Source organism: Chenopodium album, chromosome 18 (assembly GCF_948465745.1).
Source record: "Chenopodium album chromosome 18, dcCheAlbu1.1, whole genome shotgun sequence".
NCBI lineage: Eukaryota > Viridiplantae > Streptophyta > Magnoliopsida > Caryophyllales > Amaranthaceae > Chenopodium > Chenopodium album.
The window spans coordinates 20,889,136-20,906,045 of record NC_137851.1 but is presented as its reverse complement, the minus strand read 5'-3'; the positions used below and the strand labels follow the sequence as shown (position 1 = coordinate 20,906,045).

Here is a 16,910-nt window from a genome sequence, read left to right as displayed (position 1 = left end):
TCCCACGTCACTTTGATGCAATTATCTCTCTTTCATTAGTTTAATTTTCTCTTAATCTTAAACTTCTCTCTTGTTTCTCTCTCTACATTTCTTGGTTTAATTCAATTCATTATTTCCGTTAACTTTGGTAACAATTTCTTTCGTTTTTATTTCAGTAATTTATTTGCTTTTGTTCATCATGTTTTGCTTAATTGCTTTGATTAGTTTAGATTTAATTATGTGTGTGTAGATTATTTTCTAGGGTTATGGGGATCCATAAATAATATGAAGGGGTAATTTATTATTGTTAATTGTCAATACTTGATTAATTTTCTATTGATTGATTTAATGCTATGCAATTAGATTAGGCCTGGTTTAATTGTATGAGTTTTGCAATATTGATTCGAGATTCGACAGATGAGAATTGATGTTTAAGCTTAGTTCCAATAGGCAAGTTAATTTATAAATGGTTAAGTCAAGATTCGAAAGATGCGATTTAATACCGGTAGATTAATTCTGTGATTGTAATACGTAGCGAAGCCCTTTATGATCTGATTAATTAATGCATTGATGATTGATTATTGTGTTTTACCCTGAAATATTATTTATTGGTGAACCTATACCCTAGGCTTTTATTATTTGATTTTCTCCTAAAACTTTAATCATCGTAGTTTAGTTCTTTTCATAACAATAAATTTGTTACTTAATAATTTAGATTATTTAATTTAATTAGGAATAAATTGACTCGTTTCCCTGTGGTTCGACCCTACTTCCCTATCTGCTTTAGTTAGAGGATTTAGGAATTACTTTTGATAAGGTGATACGACTTTATCCTGTCAACTAATTGGAATTATCAATATATAACAAATCTTTTTTTTATTCGGTCAAATTGAACTTAGGATGTATGTAAAAATTAAAATTTTCTATCTTATCATTTACCTTGATATATATTATCAATTTAGATACTACTAAAAACGAATCTAAGAGGACACTTGTCAATGTGTTATTAAAAAAATTCCCGCCAAAATTACTTTTTAAAAAAAATATTATTACATTAAAAAAAAGGATTGCATTTAGATTATGACTTTTATTTTATATAAAATGTAAAGTAAACTTCCTAAAATATCGACTTGCACATTATAACTATCACATATTTAAATATTTTCTCTCTCATGTTTTTATTGTTTTAATACGAGCTGTATTGCATTTTAATACAAACTGTATTTCGTACGGTTTAATACTGATCAATCGATTTAGTTTTTTAATATCTAATTATATTTTCATTATAATTAGTCAATATCCGTGCATTGCACGGGGTTTCACCTAGTTTACTTTTAAATTTCAAACTTAAAAATTAACTTCAAATTATTTATATTTTAATGAAAATTGACAAAAAAATAAATAAAAATAAATAAATAAATAATTTGGGCGAAATTTCTTTTTTATGTGGTGTTGACGTGTGTAATCTATGATTATTTCTGGAGAATACTTTAGTATTATATATAGATATAGATTATTAACTAAACATGTCCTTGTTCTTATATACTATAAGTTTAATTACTATATAAATGTAATTAATTGAACCTTTGCACAATCTTTATAATCTTATATAAATTTATAATGATAAGCATTTTATACATACTTTCTCACAAGTATGAATTAGTCAACTAACGGGAAGTTGTATAATCGTAATTTTAAATGTCCTAATATAGTTATATAAATTAAATTATAAAAAATTATCCAGATCATGCTAGTTGTTGATGTAGTGTCATATATACAAATATTAAACTAATCATATAACTTATATATAAAGTTAAATTTTTTAGGCAGGTCACGAGACAACGACATTTGACATTCCAACTTTTCGCCAAGTGTCGCGTCATCTGGGATGAATTTGGATAGATTTCGTAGGATAAAAAAGTTAGTTTAAAGTTCTATTTTCAATTAATTTGGGATAAAATTTTAGCATAAAATTGTTAATTTAGAGTTTTATTTTTGATATAAAATACTAATATTTCATATGTACAAAGTAAATTTTAATTTATTAAAAAAAATATTAGATTATAATTCTCAATAATTATCATCTAAATTTATTTTTTATATTATAATATTTTTTAGAGTGAAGGAATTAGTTCAAAACATACAACATTCATTTGTATATAATATATTCCAAACGATTCAAACAGTATACTTTACAATCTAATATGATTTTTTTAACTGTATGTAGACCTGTCAATCGGGTCAGATCATGAGTCATTTCAGATCGGGTTAACCCAACGTGCTTAGAACAATTTTTTTTTACTATTTTTTGTGTATTATTAGTCATTACATGTCTACTACATCGTTTAAATCGTCCCAAAAGCACATGAATTTCTAACTAATTTTAAATTAATAATGATATTTTAAAATTTGAAATATAGATTAAAAAATTAATCTTAAAAATCAACAAACAAACCAAACATCGTACGGGCACAAAACTAGTGAATAATAAAAGTGATCAACATAACATAAAATCAATGATAATCCATACATAATTCAATAACTCAATTATGATTGTGACATGATTTCTAAACTGATCATACAAATAGCCAAAAAAATGATGTGATAATGTTAATACAAAATACCGTATAAATTTGCATAGTATAAAGTATGATAAAGTAAGATGATAACAATCAATAACTAAAAATGAACTGATGTGTTTAAATCTCGAATAGATATGAAACCAAACCTACTTCAATCTAATAAAACTTGTTTAGACTCGGTTTAACCCGACCAAAATTAATCCAAATCAAATAGACCCACTTTTTTTCCATCGATCCAAATCGACCCGCCAATAACATGAACCCGACGATTTGACCAGCTACTTGATAAACTAGACTCGTATAATTCCTGACCCGATTATAAACGAGCTGACAAGAACTCAAGCCCGTAGTATCCCAGGCAAACCCGCTCCCAAAATGACTCGTTTCAAACCAACCCGCCGAGTATGACCCCAACAACTTATGGCCCAAACTATTTGCAACTTTTTTTTTTTTTTTTTTTGACAAGAACTATTTGCAACTTTAACCAAATAAAATCCGCACAAAAATAAACCAAAATTGATTCAACTCGATGATAATCAGAATGGAACTGAACCACGCTGCAATGATGAACCCGTTTTAAACCGAAACCATTTCATTCAGAATCGAATCCGAATTGACAGTGCTAGCTTACGTATGTTTCTTCAAATCTTTCATAAAACCGAGTAATGGCCGGGAATTGCTGTTGGCGGCGATCAATGCAGCATTCCTGTGTTCGTGCTTTCAGAAAGCATTTCTCCATCAGTTCACTTACTAGCACAAGAATTGTAACACCGCCAACATCCAAAAACTTCAATACCCAAAGCAACTTACAGAATTTAAATCAACTTCAATTCTCAGAAGAAGATATAATCAAATGGAATACCCAGATAACCAATTATATGAGAAGAGGCCATTTCGAATCAGCTCTCGAACTCTTCCATTCAATGCCAAGTAGAACTGTTGTTTCTTGGAATTCAATGATATCTGGTTATTTGTCTAATCGCAGATTTCGGGATGCCCACCAGATGTTTGATGAAATGCCAATGAGAGACTTGTTTTCTTGGAATTTGATGTTGAATGGATATGTCCTGCACCAGAATCTTGCTTCTGCTAGATGTTTTTTCGAGAAAATGCCTGTAAGAGATATCGTGTCTTGGAATACAATGCTGTCGGGGTATGCCCGAGGTGGGTTTGTGGATGAGGCTAGGGAATTGTTTGCTAGGATGCCAAGAAAGAATTCTATATCATGGAATGGAATGATTGCAGCATATGTGCAGAATGGGAGAGTTAATGAGGCTGCTGCGTTGTTCGAGTCAAGAGGAGGGTGGGAATTGGTGTCATGGAATTGCTTGATGGGCGGGTATGTGAAGGCCAATAGGCTGATTGAAGCCAGAGAAATTTTTGATAGGATGCCTGACAGAGATGAGGTTTCATGGAACACTATGATATCAGCTTATGCTCAGAATGGGCAGCTATCTGAGGCCCACAATTTGTTTATGAAGTGTCCAAGCAGGGATGCATTTACATGGACAGCAATGGTTTCTGGTTATATACAAAAGGGTATGTTGGATGAAGCTCGGACAGTATTTGATCAGATGCCAGAGAAGGGTGTAGTATCATGGAATTCTATAATTGCAGGTTATATGCATAATAACAGCATAGATGTTGCCAGGGAACTCTTTGAGGCAATGCCTACTCGTAGTATAAGTTCTTGGAATACAATGATTAGTGGCTATGCGCAAAGGGGTGATATTCAAGAAGCTAGGAATTTGTTCAATATGATGCAAGAGAGGGATTCTATCTCATGGTCAGCGATGATTGCGGGTTATGCTCAAAGTAGTCATAGCGAGGAGGCTTTACTTCTATTTGCAAAGATGCATAGAAATGGAGAGAGGTCAAACAGATCGGTGTATACCTGCGTTTTGAGCACATGTGCTGATACTGGTGTTTTAGAATTAGGTATGCAAATGCATGGGCAAGTCACTAAAATAGGTTATGAAAGTGCAACCTATGTAGGAAATGCATTAGTTGCTATGTATTGCAAGTGTGGAAGCATTCATAAAGCGAACTGTGTCTTTAAGGGCATACTTGAAAAGGATACTGTTTCATGGAATACTATGATTGCTGGCTATGCAAGACATGGGTTTGGCCTACAAGCTCTGGCAGTATTTGAGTCAATGACTAAATGTGGGACTAGAGCCGATGATACAACCTTGGTATTTACACAAATCTATTTGTTTATGTACATAAGATGTCTATTTCAGACCCTTTATTTTATGTGTTAAACCATTACACTATATGCATTCACATTTGTACAGTACTAGGACTCTGAGCATTATTTGAATCACATGATATTTGCTTTGAATTACATGGATTTTTTTCTTTTCTTCTAGTTAGGAGGATCACTTGATCAGTGGGGGTGATAGTAGACAGAATCTTCTGGTTGAATCATGATACAGAAACTTGTACAAGTTAGGATGATGATTAAAACAGAATTGGTGAAATTTGGGGAAAAAAAAAATAATATTATGCCGTCTAATGGCTATTCACAACTTGGCCTGTGTGATGTTACCCCTTTTTATATGTCCGTCCTTGATGTTAAACAAGAAGTAATATTTGTTACTATTGACACTGCAATTATTCTTGTTTCACATTTTCCATATTGGCATACCCAACTTCATACAGAGCATGGTCAAGCATTCCCAAAATGAAGCTTCTTTGTGTTATACATTCCTTTTTCAGTCACACAGTCAATTTTGTGTCAAGCATAAAGTTGAATGTCTCTACATCATAGTTATTTATAGATTCATATCTAAGCTAGAGGAATGCCTCCATACTGTCCATAGCTAATTTGGTAACTGCTAATTATAGATATTGACATCTGGCACCTAATGCCCATTCCTATGTCTATATCTGATGGGGCTTATGTCACAGTCTCTGACCTGTCTCCTTCATAACAGTTTTGTGCAGCTCCTTAACATGCATGGTCATCTCATTTAGGTCTGGTCTTTACTCCATGATTTCTTGTCTTCAGCCCAAAACACAAAAAAAAAAAAAGAAAAAAAAAGAAAAAGAGCTGTATGATTCATTGTCATAAGAAATGCAACATTTTTTTTTTGTTTGAATGGTAAGAAATGCAACATTTTAATTTAATAATTAATAACCAAAATATAAAGAATAAAGAAAATTTGACTCCAAAGTAGCATATAGTATCCAAACATGGACGCTTCTGTGTTGTTGTCTTAGCTTTTATTGCAATGTTTATTGGACGGTTAATTCCGTCTTCTACACCCAAAAGGAGTATGCCAATTGCTATTCCATTCACAATTTTAGGTTTGGAGCATTTAGAGAATAAGAGAATTATGGATTTGTGATTGAGCTAGTTAGATTGGGGTTGAAATGGTAGGTAACTTGAAGTGATAATATTCTCAATTGTGTCCCTGAATTATTTTTTTCCTTCATCTACGTGTGATATTTCCAGGATTTCCATAAGTATATGGATTTCTCGTTCCCTTGCTATTTCTCTATTTTTCTCAAAATTTTTAGTAGCTGTCTGTAATTGGATTGAAATCTTATTATAAGAAAGGGAAGAAGTAAAAATATCTTTACTTGGCATTGTATTTTTGTTTACGCTTTGGTTTCTACTAGCTTCCTTTGTTCTTGAAACTATTATCAGTGGTTTCTAGCTGCACCATTATTTCCCAGAAGATGTCTTCCCCATCTATATTGTGCCAGTAAATCTGAGCCTAATATGTTTGAAGACTGCTTACAGCTAATGTTTTGCAAATACAGAACCAAATTAATTGCATGTACAAATAGATTCATTAATACCTGTGACAAAGGAGTAAAACTGGAAACTACTTCCTCTTGTTCATTTTTCTTTTTCACTTTTAGATACCCTTGTTTATAAAATGTCTTGCTTATTGGATTGATTGGCCTTTCAGGTGGCTGTGCTGTCGGCCTGTGCTCATGCTGGTTTAGTTGACAGAGCCAAACAATATTTCTATGCTATGTACTCTGATTATGGCGTAGTACCAAGCCCACGACACTATACATGTATGATTGATCTTCTAGGCCGAGCAGGAAATTTAGATGAAGCACAGAACTTGGTTAGGAACATGCCATTTTCACCAGATGCTGCAACGTGGGGTGCCTTGCTTGGTGCAGCTAAGGTTCATGGGAATATTGAGCTTGCAGAAAAGGCTGCTGAGAATATCTTTGCAATGGAGCCTGGTAACTCGGGAATGTATGTGCTTCTTTCAAATTTATATGCGATTTCAGGCAGATGGTATGATGTTCGACAAATGAGACTGAACATGAGGGACAAAGGGGTTAAAAAGGTGCCTGGGTATAGTTGGCTTGAAGTGCAAAACAAGATCCATACATTTGCAGCTGGCGATACTTGCCACCCAGAAAAAGACAGGATTTATTCATTCTTAGAAGAGTTGGAATCAAGAATGAAGCAAGATGGTTATGTGTCATCCATAAAGTTGGTGTTACACGATGTTGATGAGGAGGAAAAAGAGCACATGCTCAAGTATCATAGTGAAAGACTAGCTGTTGCTTATGGGATTTTGACTCTACCGAAACATAAACCTATACGTGTTATGAAAAACTTGAGAATTTGTGAAGATTGCCATACAGCTATTAAGCACATTTCGAAGCTTGAAGGAAGGCTTATTATAGTAAGGGATTCTAATCGGTTTCACCATTTCAAGCAAGGAGAATGTTCGTGTGGGGATTACTGGTGAGAATGAAGAGATTAAAATCGAAAATAGTAAAAGATGCAACTGCTTTCCATCATCTGGCATAATTTCATATTAGCTGTGGCTTTTGGAATTAATTGTGTGCCTTTTGTTGACGAACAGCTAAGTAGTATTGAACAAGATTACTCTTTGGACAGTAAGGTCAATCTTGGGTATGTTACTGAAACTGGGTAGTCTTGTCTGCAGAAATTTTCAGCTATGACTCCAGATTAAGTTTGGTATTTGGTCTGAGACAGAAGCTGTATTATATGTAGCTGCCTGAAGCAATTAATGTGATTTTGATTGAGAGAAATGAGAAAGTTTTTAAGCAACAATGTAAGTCAACTGAGCAAGTGTTCAGAAAAAATCAAGTAAATAACAATCAAGTTGCTTGCAAGAATTCTACTAATATGAGGTATCTCATATGTAATTTCTTTCATTTTGATGAACTGGTGCTTGTTAATTTCGGAGCATGTCAGATTACCGATGTTTGGAGCTGCGACAATATGAAGAGCTTGTTTTTCAATGTATATAAGTTGGTCAAGTAGACCCTCCAGTGATACTGCAAACGAAGTGGTGAAAATGATGTTCCTATGATGAAGCAATTCTTGTTATGTTAGAAATTATGAGAAATCTCTGTTCTCTGTTATGCAGTTAAGTTTGGTGGTAAGTGTCAGATCTGTTCATACTTAGCTCTCTTATTCAATCAAATAGATGCAGGAAAGAATTCTGATCTGAAACCTACATACCTGTTGCAATCAGATGCAATGGTGCGCTGAGGTCATGTACAGTGATGCTATTTCAAGGTCCTTAGTTGTTGAGAACTCTGGGATTGTACAGAAAGTGGACCAAAAGGAAGCAACTATTAAGCATAAATTAGTGATATTTCTTGGTGCTATTTTCATCTACCTCTTCCTCGAAGTAGGGGTATGTATAAAAATTGATGCATCACAAAGTTTTGATGATACACTTCAAATTTGTATTTCATCACATAGTTTTGATGATAAACTTCAAATTTGTATTTCACTTTTGGTGTTAGTAAATCAAAATTTTATTTGCAAAATATTGTCATAACCAGTTGTGTTGGACAAAATGTTGTTTGGACTTTATATATGATGCCTTAAAGATGCAAGAGAATGAGATGACTAAAGGGTATGATTGGAAAATGCCTTGGATGTGTATAATTCTGGCATGTGCCTGCTAATATTTGATAGCCTGCCTTTTCCTTGTTTACAAAGAATGCTTTTTGGTTCTCATGCTGGGGATGAAAGGTGTTTAGGCAAATCTCAACAAGGACATATGAGAATCTGCTAGGTTTGAGGGGTAACAACAATCATACTACCAAAAGCGCATAAAATAGCAATATAGCAATAATAAAGCAATAGGTAAGCAATGAAACTACAATAAACAAACAGAATGAACTCTACTATGAAAAGAGTAAGTTTAGAGATACAATACTGAATAAGGATTAGCCTCCTTCTTCAGTAGGGACGAAGCTCCGTAGATGAATGCAGAGTAATTCTATTATATTCAGAGTATATGTGCGTACATGAGTGCTAAAAATGTCTAATTACACTTATTTATACCTAGGGATCTCTAGGGTTTACAAATATTTTCAGAATATATTCAAAACGAAGAAGATCTTCTTGATTTATCTTCTTCCCTGTTCTGTAGGTGTATTTTTGGCAAGTATCCTCTTGATTGATACGTATGATGGTGCTTTCCTTGTTTACTCCAATCAAGTCGTTTTGCCTATTTTTGCTGAACCATTGATCTTGGACTGATGCCCTAGATGTTATGGATCGTATTACAATACGGGCCCAACAATTGCCCCTAATTTTTATTTCCAAGTATTTGGAAGTGAAAATTACCTAAAGAAAATTCTAGAAAATATTTTGAAATTCAGAAATTGCTCCAACGGTTAGCAACATAGAAAGTGGTGGCGGTTTTAAAGCAAGTTCCTCGATAACTGTGAAGGGCGGTTTTATTTCCGTCTTTGGTATTTATTGGGTGTGCAGGCTGTTGTCTAATCACTTCAATTGCTTTGCCCCTAATTTCAATTTCATCAGGTATTTTCTCTCTCCTCTCTGTTTGCTCTGTTTTACTTTGTATTTTTCTTTTCTCTTGTTTTTGCGATGGATGATCATGTGAGAGTGGTGTTTGCTGGGGTGGAGGAGGGTGTGAAAAAGCCGAACTTGGTGGCGCAGAATGTCTTTCCTGTCAAGGATACCTATCCTTCCACTGTTACGAAGGAGGAAGTCCAGAACATCGCTGCACTTGCACGTTTTCCTGATGGGGTTGTGGTGAAAATTCCGTCAGCCAGGGAGAGGGCTGACTGGATTGCCCCTGGTTGGGTGTGTTTCTTTGAGTACCCTTTTGTAATTGGGCATACGTTTCCTTTTTCTGCTCTTGTTCGTCAATTTCTTTCTAGAGTTAGGGTTTCGCCTTGTCAATTATTGCCCCAAACTTGGAGGGTATTGAGAATTCTGGATTTGCTGAGTGTGAAATTGGGTATGGAACTTGATGTGAGGGATTTGTGTTACCCTTACACTATCAGGACCAGTGGTAAAGGTCGGGTTGGTCTTCGCCTGAAGGATGGTGTTGGTCCTTTGGTGACTGATTTGGAGAAGGCGTTTGACAAGAAGTGGTATCACAAGTTATTCTTTGTGAGGATTGATTCGTTGGGTGATGATTGTGATTTTTTGATTGACACTGTTGAGGCCGAAGGTATTTTGTTTTCTTATTCTTTTATGTTCTTCTCTCCTTCTTTGTTGATTTGGGCTTATTTGCCTGTTGGTTGCAGTGAGTAAATTGAAGCAACGCTCTCAGTCTCCATCTTTGATAGACAAGTTATACGAGTTGAGTGCAGACGAGAGGTCTTTCATCAAACTGACGCAGCCTGAAGTAGTTATTCAAATTAAGTCTTTGGACGAGTCTGATTCTGAATAAAAAGTTGCTCCAGCCATGTCTCAAGGTTTGTTTTCTTTCTCCCTTGTGAGTTTCGATGTTTTGTTGCGCTTATGCTTTTGTGAATGCGTGGTTGGTTTTTAGTCTGTGTGTTTTTGTTTTTGAATTGGCTGTTTCCTTGTTGAACATATTTGCGCGTACTTGTTGGTCTTGGTTGTTTGTTATTAGCGTCCTTGCTGTATATATTTGATGTGATCCTTGTTGTACAATTTTTGAATTGACTGTATTCCTTGTAGATACATCAAGGTCACTGAGGTCTCATGATCTTCTTAGCTCATCTTCCATCTTGGGCCGTCTTAAGTCTCGTTCGTCCCCCCAGACTTCTGAAGCTGTTCCCATCAAGATGGTTGCTCCTAGGGGTGCTGCACCTCCGCCTCCGCCTCGTGCTGGTCTTAAGAGGAAGTTGGAGATACCCATTGATGTTGACGCTGCTGAGTTTTCCTTTGATTCTCTTGCTCCACATGTGGATACCTTGTTGTTTCCTTCCTTCAAGGATCGCCAGTCTTCAATGACTTTTGCTGATCTTTCACAAGAAGCGGCTGTACAGTCCTTCCAGGTATAGTGTACTTCCAAATTTTTTTTGCATAAAACCGACCTTATTGAAATATGCTTCTTACGCTTCATCTTTGCTGTGCAGAGCCTCCAGTCCTGCCTTGGTGTTTTAGGCAAGGTGTCAGAATTTTCTCGGGTGTATGAGGCTATGAAGAAGGAGCGTGATGCTCTGTTTGACAAATACAAGGCTGCTATTGAGGCTTTGAAGTCTGAATGGGCTAAGCATCGGGACTGTATTTCTGAGCGGGACGGGTTGAAGAGTACCCTGAAGGAAGCTGATAATGAGGCCATTGATGCTGCTACGTACTATTATGGGAAGGCACGTCTTGAGATGATGGAGGAGTTTCAGCAAGGAAAGCATGAGGCTTGGGATTATGATGGTGACAAGGCTTCTTTTGAGAAGGCGTTTCCTGAAGGGACTGCTGCTCGTGGTTCCCTACTGCTGAGCTTTGCTGATGAGGAAGTGAACTCTCCTCACAATGAAGAAGTGAAGGATGCCCCAGAGGTGATGAAGCCTGTAGCTGAAGAAGCGGCCCCTGCTGACAACACGGGAGAAAATTAGTTTAGCTGGTGTTGTGTCACCTTTCTTTTTAATCAAAAATGTACTACATTGGATGCTGTTTCTGTTTACTGCCTTAGTGCAGTCTGGATAATTTGTTTTTATTTTGTGCTACGCTTCCGTAGCTGGATGCTTTGTTTAATTTTGTTGCAATGCAACTAAGTATTTCTGTCTTTCTTGCTGTGTGATTGTCGTTTCTGCATAGTGTGGTGTGTTTGCAGTTGTATCACGAATTTATTACAGTTGTATTACAGTTGTATAGTAATGGTGTTACTTACGTGTGTTTGTAAGTTTTGTGAGGGTAGTAGGTCTGTTCTTTTCAGGAATGCCTTGCCTTTGTTCTATAGTGAAAGGACTTGTCGCATCCTTGTTCAGTAATGTCGGTCGTGTTCCTTGCAAAACAGAAGAAGGTGAGGGGTGGCCGTGGGTTTCCCCAACGGCCCTCCGATGCCAAAGTCAGTAATCGTAATGATCATAAAGTAAATTGACAAAAGATAAAGATAGATGAGTACCTTTCGTGCTGAATCTGGCTGTTGGAGATTTTTGTGTTTTTGTGTTTTCTGATTTTTTTGTATTTTTGCTTGTTTTCCTGTTTTTTTTGTGTTTTCTTGAAATACAAAATAGAAATAACAATTGCGTACCTTCTTCAGAAATGATATAATTTTAAATGTGCTGCGTTCCAGCTTCGCTGCACTTCTTTCCCTTCTGCATTCCTGAGCCTGTATGCTCCATTACCTACTACCTTGGTGATTTCATAGGGTCCTTCCCAGTTGGGTGCTAGCTTTCCTGCATTAACTTCCTTGGTGTTTTCGTATACCTTTCTGAGGACCCAGTCTCCTAGCTTGAAGGCTTTGACTTTAACGTTCTTGTTGAAGGATCTTGCTACTTCCTGTTGGTATGCTGCCATTCTCATTTGTGCGTCTTCCCTTAGCTCCTCTACTGTGTCTAAATTGTGAATTAGTTCTGCTTGGTTTCTTTCTTCTGTCATCAGTCCGTACCTTGCTGTAGGCACTTTTACCTCTGTCGGTATTACTGCTTCACATCCGTACACCAGTGAGAAAAGGGGTATGACCTGTAGCGCCTTTAGGAGTTGTTCTGTCTGCCCACAATATGTTGGGTAGTTCGTCTGCCCATTTCCCTTTGGCTCCCTCCAGCCTTTTCTTCATGTTGCCTATAAGGACTTTGTTACTTGATTCTGCTTGTCCATTCGCTTGTGGGTATCTTGGTGTAGATGTGATAAGGGAGATGTTCCATTCCTTACAGAACTTGGTGGTTTTGTTGCTGATGAATTGAGACCCGTTGTCTGTAATGATCTCCGCTGGTACCCCGAATCTACTTAGAATGTTCCTCTTTATAAATGAAATGACGTGCTTATCCTTGATCTCCTTGTACGCTTCTGCTTCAATCCATTTGGAAAAGTAGTCTGTCATTGCTAAGAAGTACACTCTCTGCCTTGATGACGGTGGTAATTTTACTATATCCATTCCCCACTTCATAAATGGCCACGATGTCAATGTTGGGTGTAACTCTTCTGATGGCTTGTGTGTCAAGGGCGCATGTTTTTGGCATGCTAAGCATTTCTTGGCGAACTCAACTGCGTCCTTTCTCATACTGGGCCAGTAGTATCCCATTCTGAGTGTCCTGTTGGCTAAATTTCTTCCTCCGGAGTGATTTCCGCATTCTCCACTGTGTAAGGATTGTAAGACTTGTTGAGCTTCTTTTCTTTCCAGGCATCTTAAGAACGGTCCTGCTGCAGACTTCTTGAAGAGTACATTGCTGATTAGGCAGTACTTGGAGGCTTTCTGAGCGAATGCTTGAGCTGTTACTTTCCCTGTTGGTTTCGTGTTGCCCAGGAGGTATTCCTTCAGGGGTGTTATCCAACTGTTGTCTTCTTCTTCTGTAGGGCCTGTTTGAATTTCGTAGACACTCATGGTTGATTCCTTCTCTATGGCTGGTGAGAGTACATGTACTAGAGGGATCGCCCCAAATTCTTCTGGATTGATGTTTGATCCCAAATTTGCCAATGCATCTGCTTTGGTGTTTAGGTTCCGGGGTACTTGTTCTATCTTGAACTCCTTGAATTCCTTGATGAGCTTCTTTGTGACTTCTAGGTAGGTAATCATTCTGGTGTCCTTCGCTGCATACTGCCCGTTGATTTGGTTTACCATGAGTAAAGAGTCAGAGATTACTTCTAGGTGTTGTATCTTCATATCTCTTGCAACGGTTAGTCCTGTAATGAGCGCTTCATATTCGGCTTCATTATTGGTAGCCTTGAAGTTGCACCTTATTGCCTGTGCTATCTTGTCTCCTTGGGGTGATGTCAGTACTACTCCTAAGCCCACTCCTCGTATGTTTGCTGCACCATCTGTATGGAGTGTCCATTTTTGTGCAGCCTTTGGTTCCTGTAAGGCTAGTACTTCCTTTTGTGCTTCTTCTTCAAGTGTAGGGCTGAAGTCTGCCACGAAGTCTGCTAAAGCTTGAGATTTGACTGTCGTCCTGGGTTCGTACTGTATGTCGTACCTGCTTAGATGTAGGGCCCATTTTTCCATCCTTCCTGACATTTCTGGTTTTCTCATGATAGCTCTGATGGGGTAGTTGGTCCGTACTTGTATGGGATGACTCTCGAAGTATGGACGTAGCTTTACTGAAGCAGTGAACAAGGCTAAAATGATTTTCTCCAGTGAGGCGTATCGTGTTTCCGCACTGAGCAGGGTCTTGCTGACATAGTAGATTGGAAATTGTTCCTTTTCTTCTTCTCTTGTGAGGATTGCGCTGACCGTCCCTTCAGACACTGCAAGGTACAGCTGGAGTGGTTCCCCTTCTTTAGGTTTGGAGAGAATCAACGGGTTGGCTAGGTATTCTTTCAGCTTCTGGAATGCTTCATCATGTTCTTGTTCCCATTTAAACTCCTTGTTCTTTTTCAGTACCTCGTAGAAGGCTCTGTTCTTTTCTGAAGACTTTGAGATGAACCTGTTCAATGCCGCGATTTTCCCTGTTAAGCTCTGTACATCCTTCTTGGATTTTGGTCGTTCTAGATCTAGGATAGCTTTGACCTGTTCTGGACTGGCTTCTATTCCTCTTTGCGTAACCATGTATCCCAAGAATTTTCCTGACTGTACTCCAAACGTGCACTTTGTAGGGTTCAGCTTCATGCCATATTGTTTCAGGATGACGAATGCTTCTCTGAGGTTTCTGACATGATCTTCTGCCTTCTTGGATTTAACTACCATATCATCTATGTAGACTTCTATCGTGTTCCCAATTTGTTTTTCAAACATCTTGTTTACCAACCTTTGGTATGTTGCTCCTGCGTTCTTCAATCCGAAAGGCATCACCTTGTAGCAATATATTCCTTGACTGGTAATGAAGGCTGTCTTTTCCTGGTCGTCCTTGTGCATGAGGATCTGGTTGTAACCACTGTAGGCGTCCATAAAGGATAACAGTTCGTGTCCTGCTGTGGCGTCTACCATGGCATCAATGTGAGGTAAAGGGAATGGGTCTTTCGGGCAAGCCTTGTTGATGTCTGTGAAATCTATGCAAATCCGCTATTTCCCATTCTTCTTTCTTACTACCACCACGTTGGCAAGCCACTCTGGGTACCTTACTTCTCTGATTTTTCCAGTCTTCAGTAGGTTTTGAATTTCTTCGTTAATGATCTTGTTCCTTTCTGGCGCGAATTTTCTTCTTTTTTGCTTCACTGGTGTATGCATTGGGTCTACGTTTAGCTTGTGAGTGATAACTTCTGGGGGAATGCCTTTCATGTCTTCGTGGGTCCAAGCAAACACATCTTTCTCTTCTTCTAGAAAGTCGTGAATTTGTTGTCTGATTTCCGCTTTAAGCTCTGACCCTATTCTGACTTTCTGATCTGGATGTAAGGGGTTCAGATGGACTTCAGTAGCTTCTTGCTCTTCTGATATACTCAACTTCTCTTGGCCCAGCTGATCCTCTGATTGCTATGCTGAACTCTTTTCCGCAGATGTTGCTTTCAGTGCTATCTTGTAGCATTCTTTGGCTTCCCTAGGATCTCCTCTGATTTCTTGAATTCCCCATCTAGTAGGAAACTTGATGACCTGATGGTACGTAGAAGGGATGGCTTTCATTTCGTGTATCCAAGGTCTTCCCAAAATCATATTGTATGAGGACAGGGTATCGATTACTAAAAATTTGACTTGTAGGTTGATCCCTTTTGCATATGTTGCCAATGTAATCTCTCCACTTGTCTTCTTGGTTTCCCCACTGAATCCCACTAGCATTGTTGACTTGTTAACAATATTCTTCTCATCTATGTTCATGTGCTTCAGGGTATCCAGCATGATGATGTTTGTAGAACTTCCATTGTCAACTAGGATTCGCTTAATCATGCAATTTCCAACTGGGAGTGAGATTACTAGGCCGTCATGATGACCTTCTACTGCGTCGCTTTCTTCAAACATGATAGGGATGCCTATCTTTGATTTTTCCCTCTTGTCTGATTGCTCTTTGTTACTTTCCTTTGCGTGCCGCTTCGCTGCTGAATATGTTAGGCCGCATACTTCTGACCCTCCTGATATGAAACAGATGGTTTTGACAATTGGAGGTGGGGGTGGAGGACCTCCTTGCTTGGACTCTTTATCCTTCCCTGAAGCTTTAGATTTGTCTGACAAGAGTTCTTTGAGGTAGCCCTTCTTTAATAGGTATGCAACTTCCTTTCTGAGCGCGACACATTCGTCAGTAGTGTGACCAATATCTGAATGGAAATCATACCATCTGGATGGATCCTTCTTCTCCCCAGGCCTATCACTCCTTCTAGGCCACTGAACAGTATCTCCCATCTTGTTCAAGGTCCTTATTACTCCTGCAGGATTGACATTGAAGCAATACTCGTGCAACTTTGGTGGGAGCTCAGGATCTTCTCTCCAATCAGAAAACTCTCCTTCGACAGCGTTGACTGATCCTTCATCAAAGCGGGAACGCTGATACGGCTTGAATCGATTATCTCTCCTGGGGAAGTTGTTGTTCCTTCTTGACGGGCGATCTTCATCCTTTCTGAGCTCTGGAGTCTTTCTTGCATATGCATCCTCTTCGAATCTGACTTGAGCCATTGCCTTAGCTTGTACATCTTCAAAGGTTGTGCATGGATATTTGGTCAATTCCTTGTAGAGCTCACTGTGATCCAGCAATCCTCTTCTGAACGCTTCAATGGTTGTAGGAGCATCACACTTGTGTATTCCAATCTTTTCCCTGTTGAACCTATTAAGGTAATCTCTCAAGGATTCACCGTGTCTTTGCACAATACGATACAAATCCGATGACTGCTTTTCTATTTTCCTGCTGCTGGCGAACTGGATCTTGAATAGGTTTACCATTCCTGCAAAAGATCGAATTGTCCCATTATCTAAATTAATGAACCAAGTTAAGGCTGGACCTGATAATGTGGCTCCAAAGCCTTTGCACATGATGGCCTCCCTGATGTCTCTAGGGATTGAGCTGGTCATCATCTTCTGCTTGTAAAGGGATACATGCTCATCAGGGTCTGTTGTTCCATCGTACATGGCCATGCTGGGTGTG

General features: G+C 38.0%; 2 protein-coding genes across 2 annotated transcripts; one reads left to right on the top strand and one right to left on the bottom strand.

Moving 5' to 3' along the window:
- Positions 1–3,052: 3,052 nt before the first annotated feature.
- LOC145590603 (uncharacterized) lies at positions 3,053–8,254 on the top strand. The gene is made up of 2 exons (XM_081647028.1): positions 3,053–4,756; positions 6,485–8,254. Exons 1-2 carry the CDS (start codon positions 3,227–3,229, stop codon positions 7,289–7,291), a joined length of 2,337 nt encoding a protein of 778 aa, XP_081503154.1. The 5' UTR covers positions 3,053–3,226; the 3' UTR covers positions 7,292–8,254.
- Positions 8,255–15,316: 7,062 nt separating this feature from the next.
- Positions 15,317–16,708, bottom strand: LOC145591978 (uncharacterized). The gene has a single exon (XM_081648454.1). The coding sequence runs from the start codon at positions 16,706–16,708 to the stop codon at positions 15,317–15,319; it is 1,392 nt and encodes a 463-aa protein (XP_081504580.1).
- Positions 16,709–16,910: the final 202 nt, after the last annotated feature.

Excerpts from the sequence above, each read along its gene's own strand:
- LOC145590603 (XM_081647028.1), top strand. The coding sequence starts at position 3,227 with ATGGCCGGGAATTGCTGTTGGCGGCGATCAATGCAGCATTCCTGTGTT. Across the intron at positions 4,757-6,484 it reads GAGCCGATGATACAACCTTG|GTGGCTGTGCTGTCGGCCTG; the intron begins GTATTTACACAA and ends TTGGCCTTTCAG.
- LOC145591978 (XM_081648454.1), bottom strand. The coding sequence starts at position 16,708 with ATGGTAAACCTATTCAAGATCCAGTTCGCCAGCAGCAGGAAAATAGAA.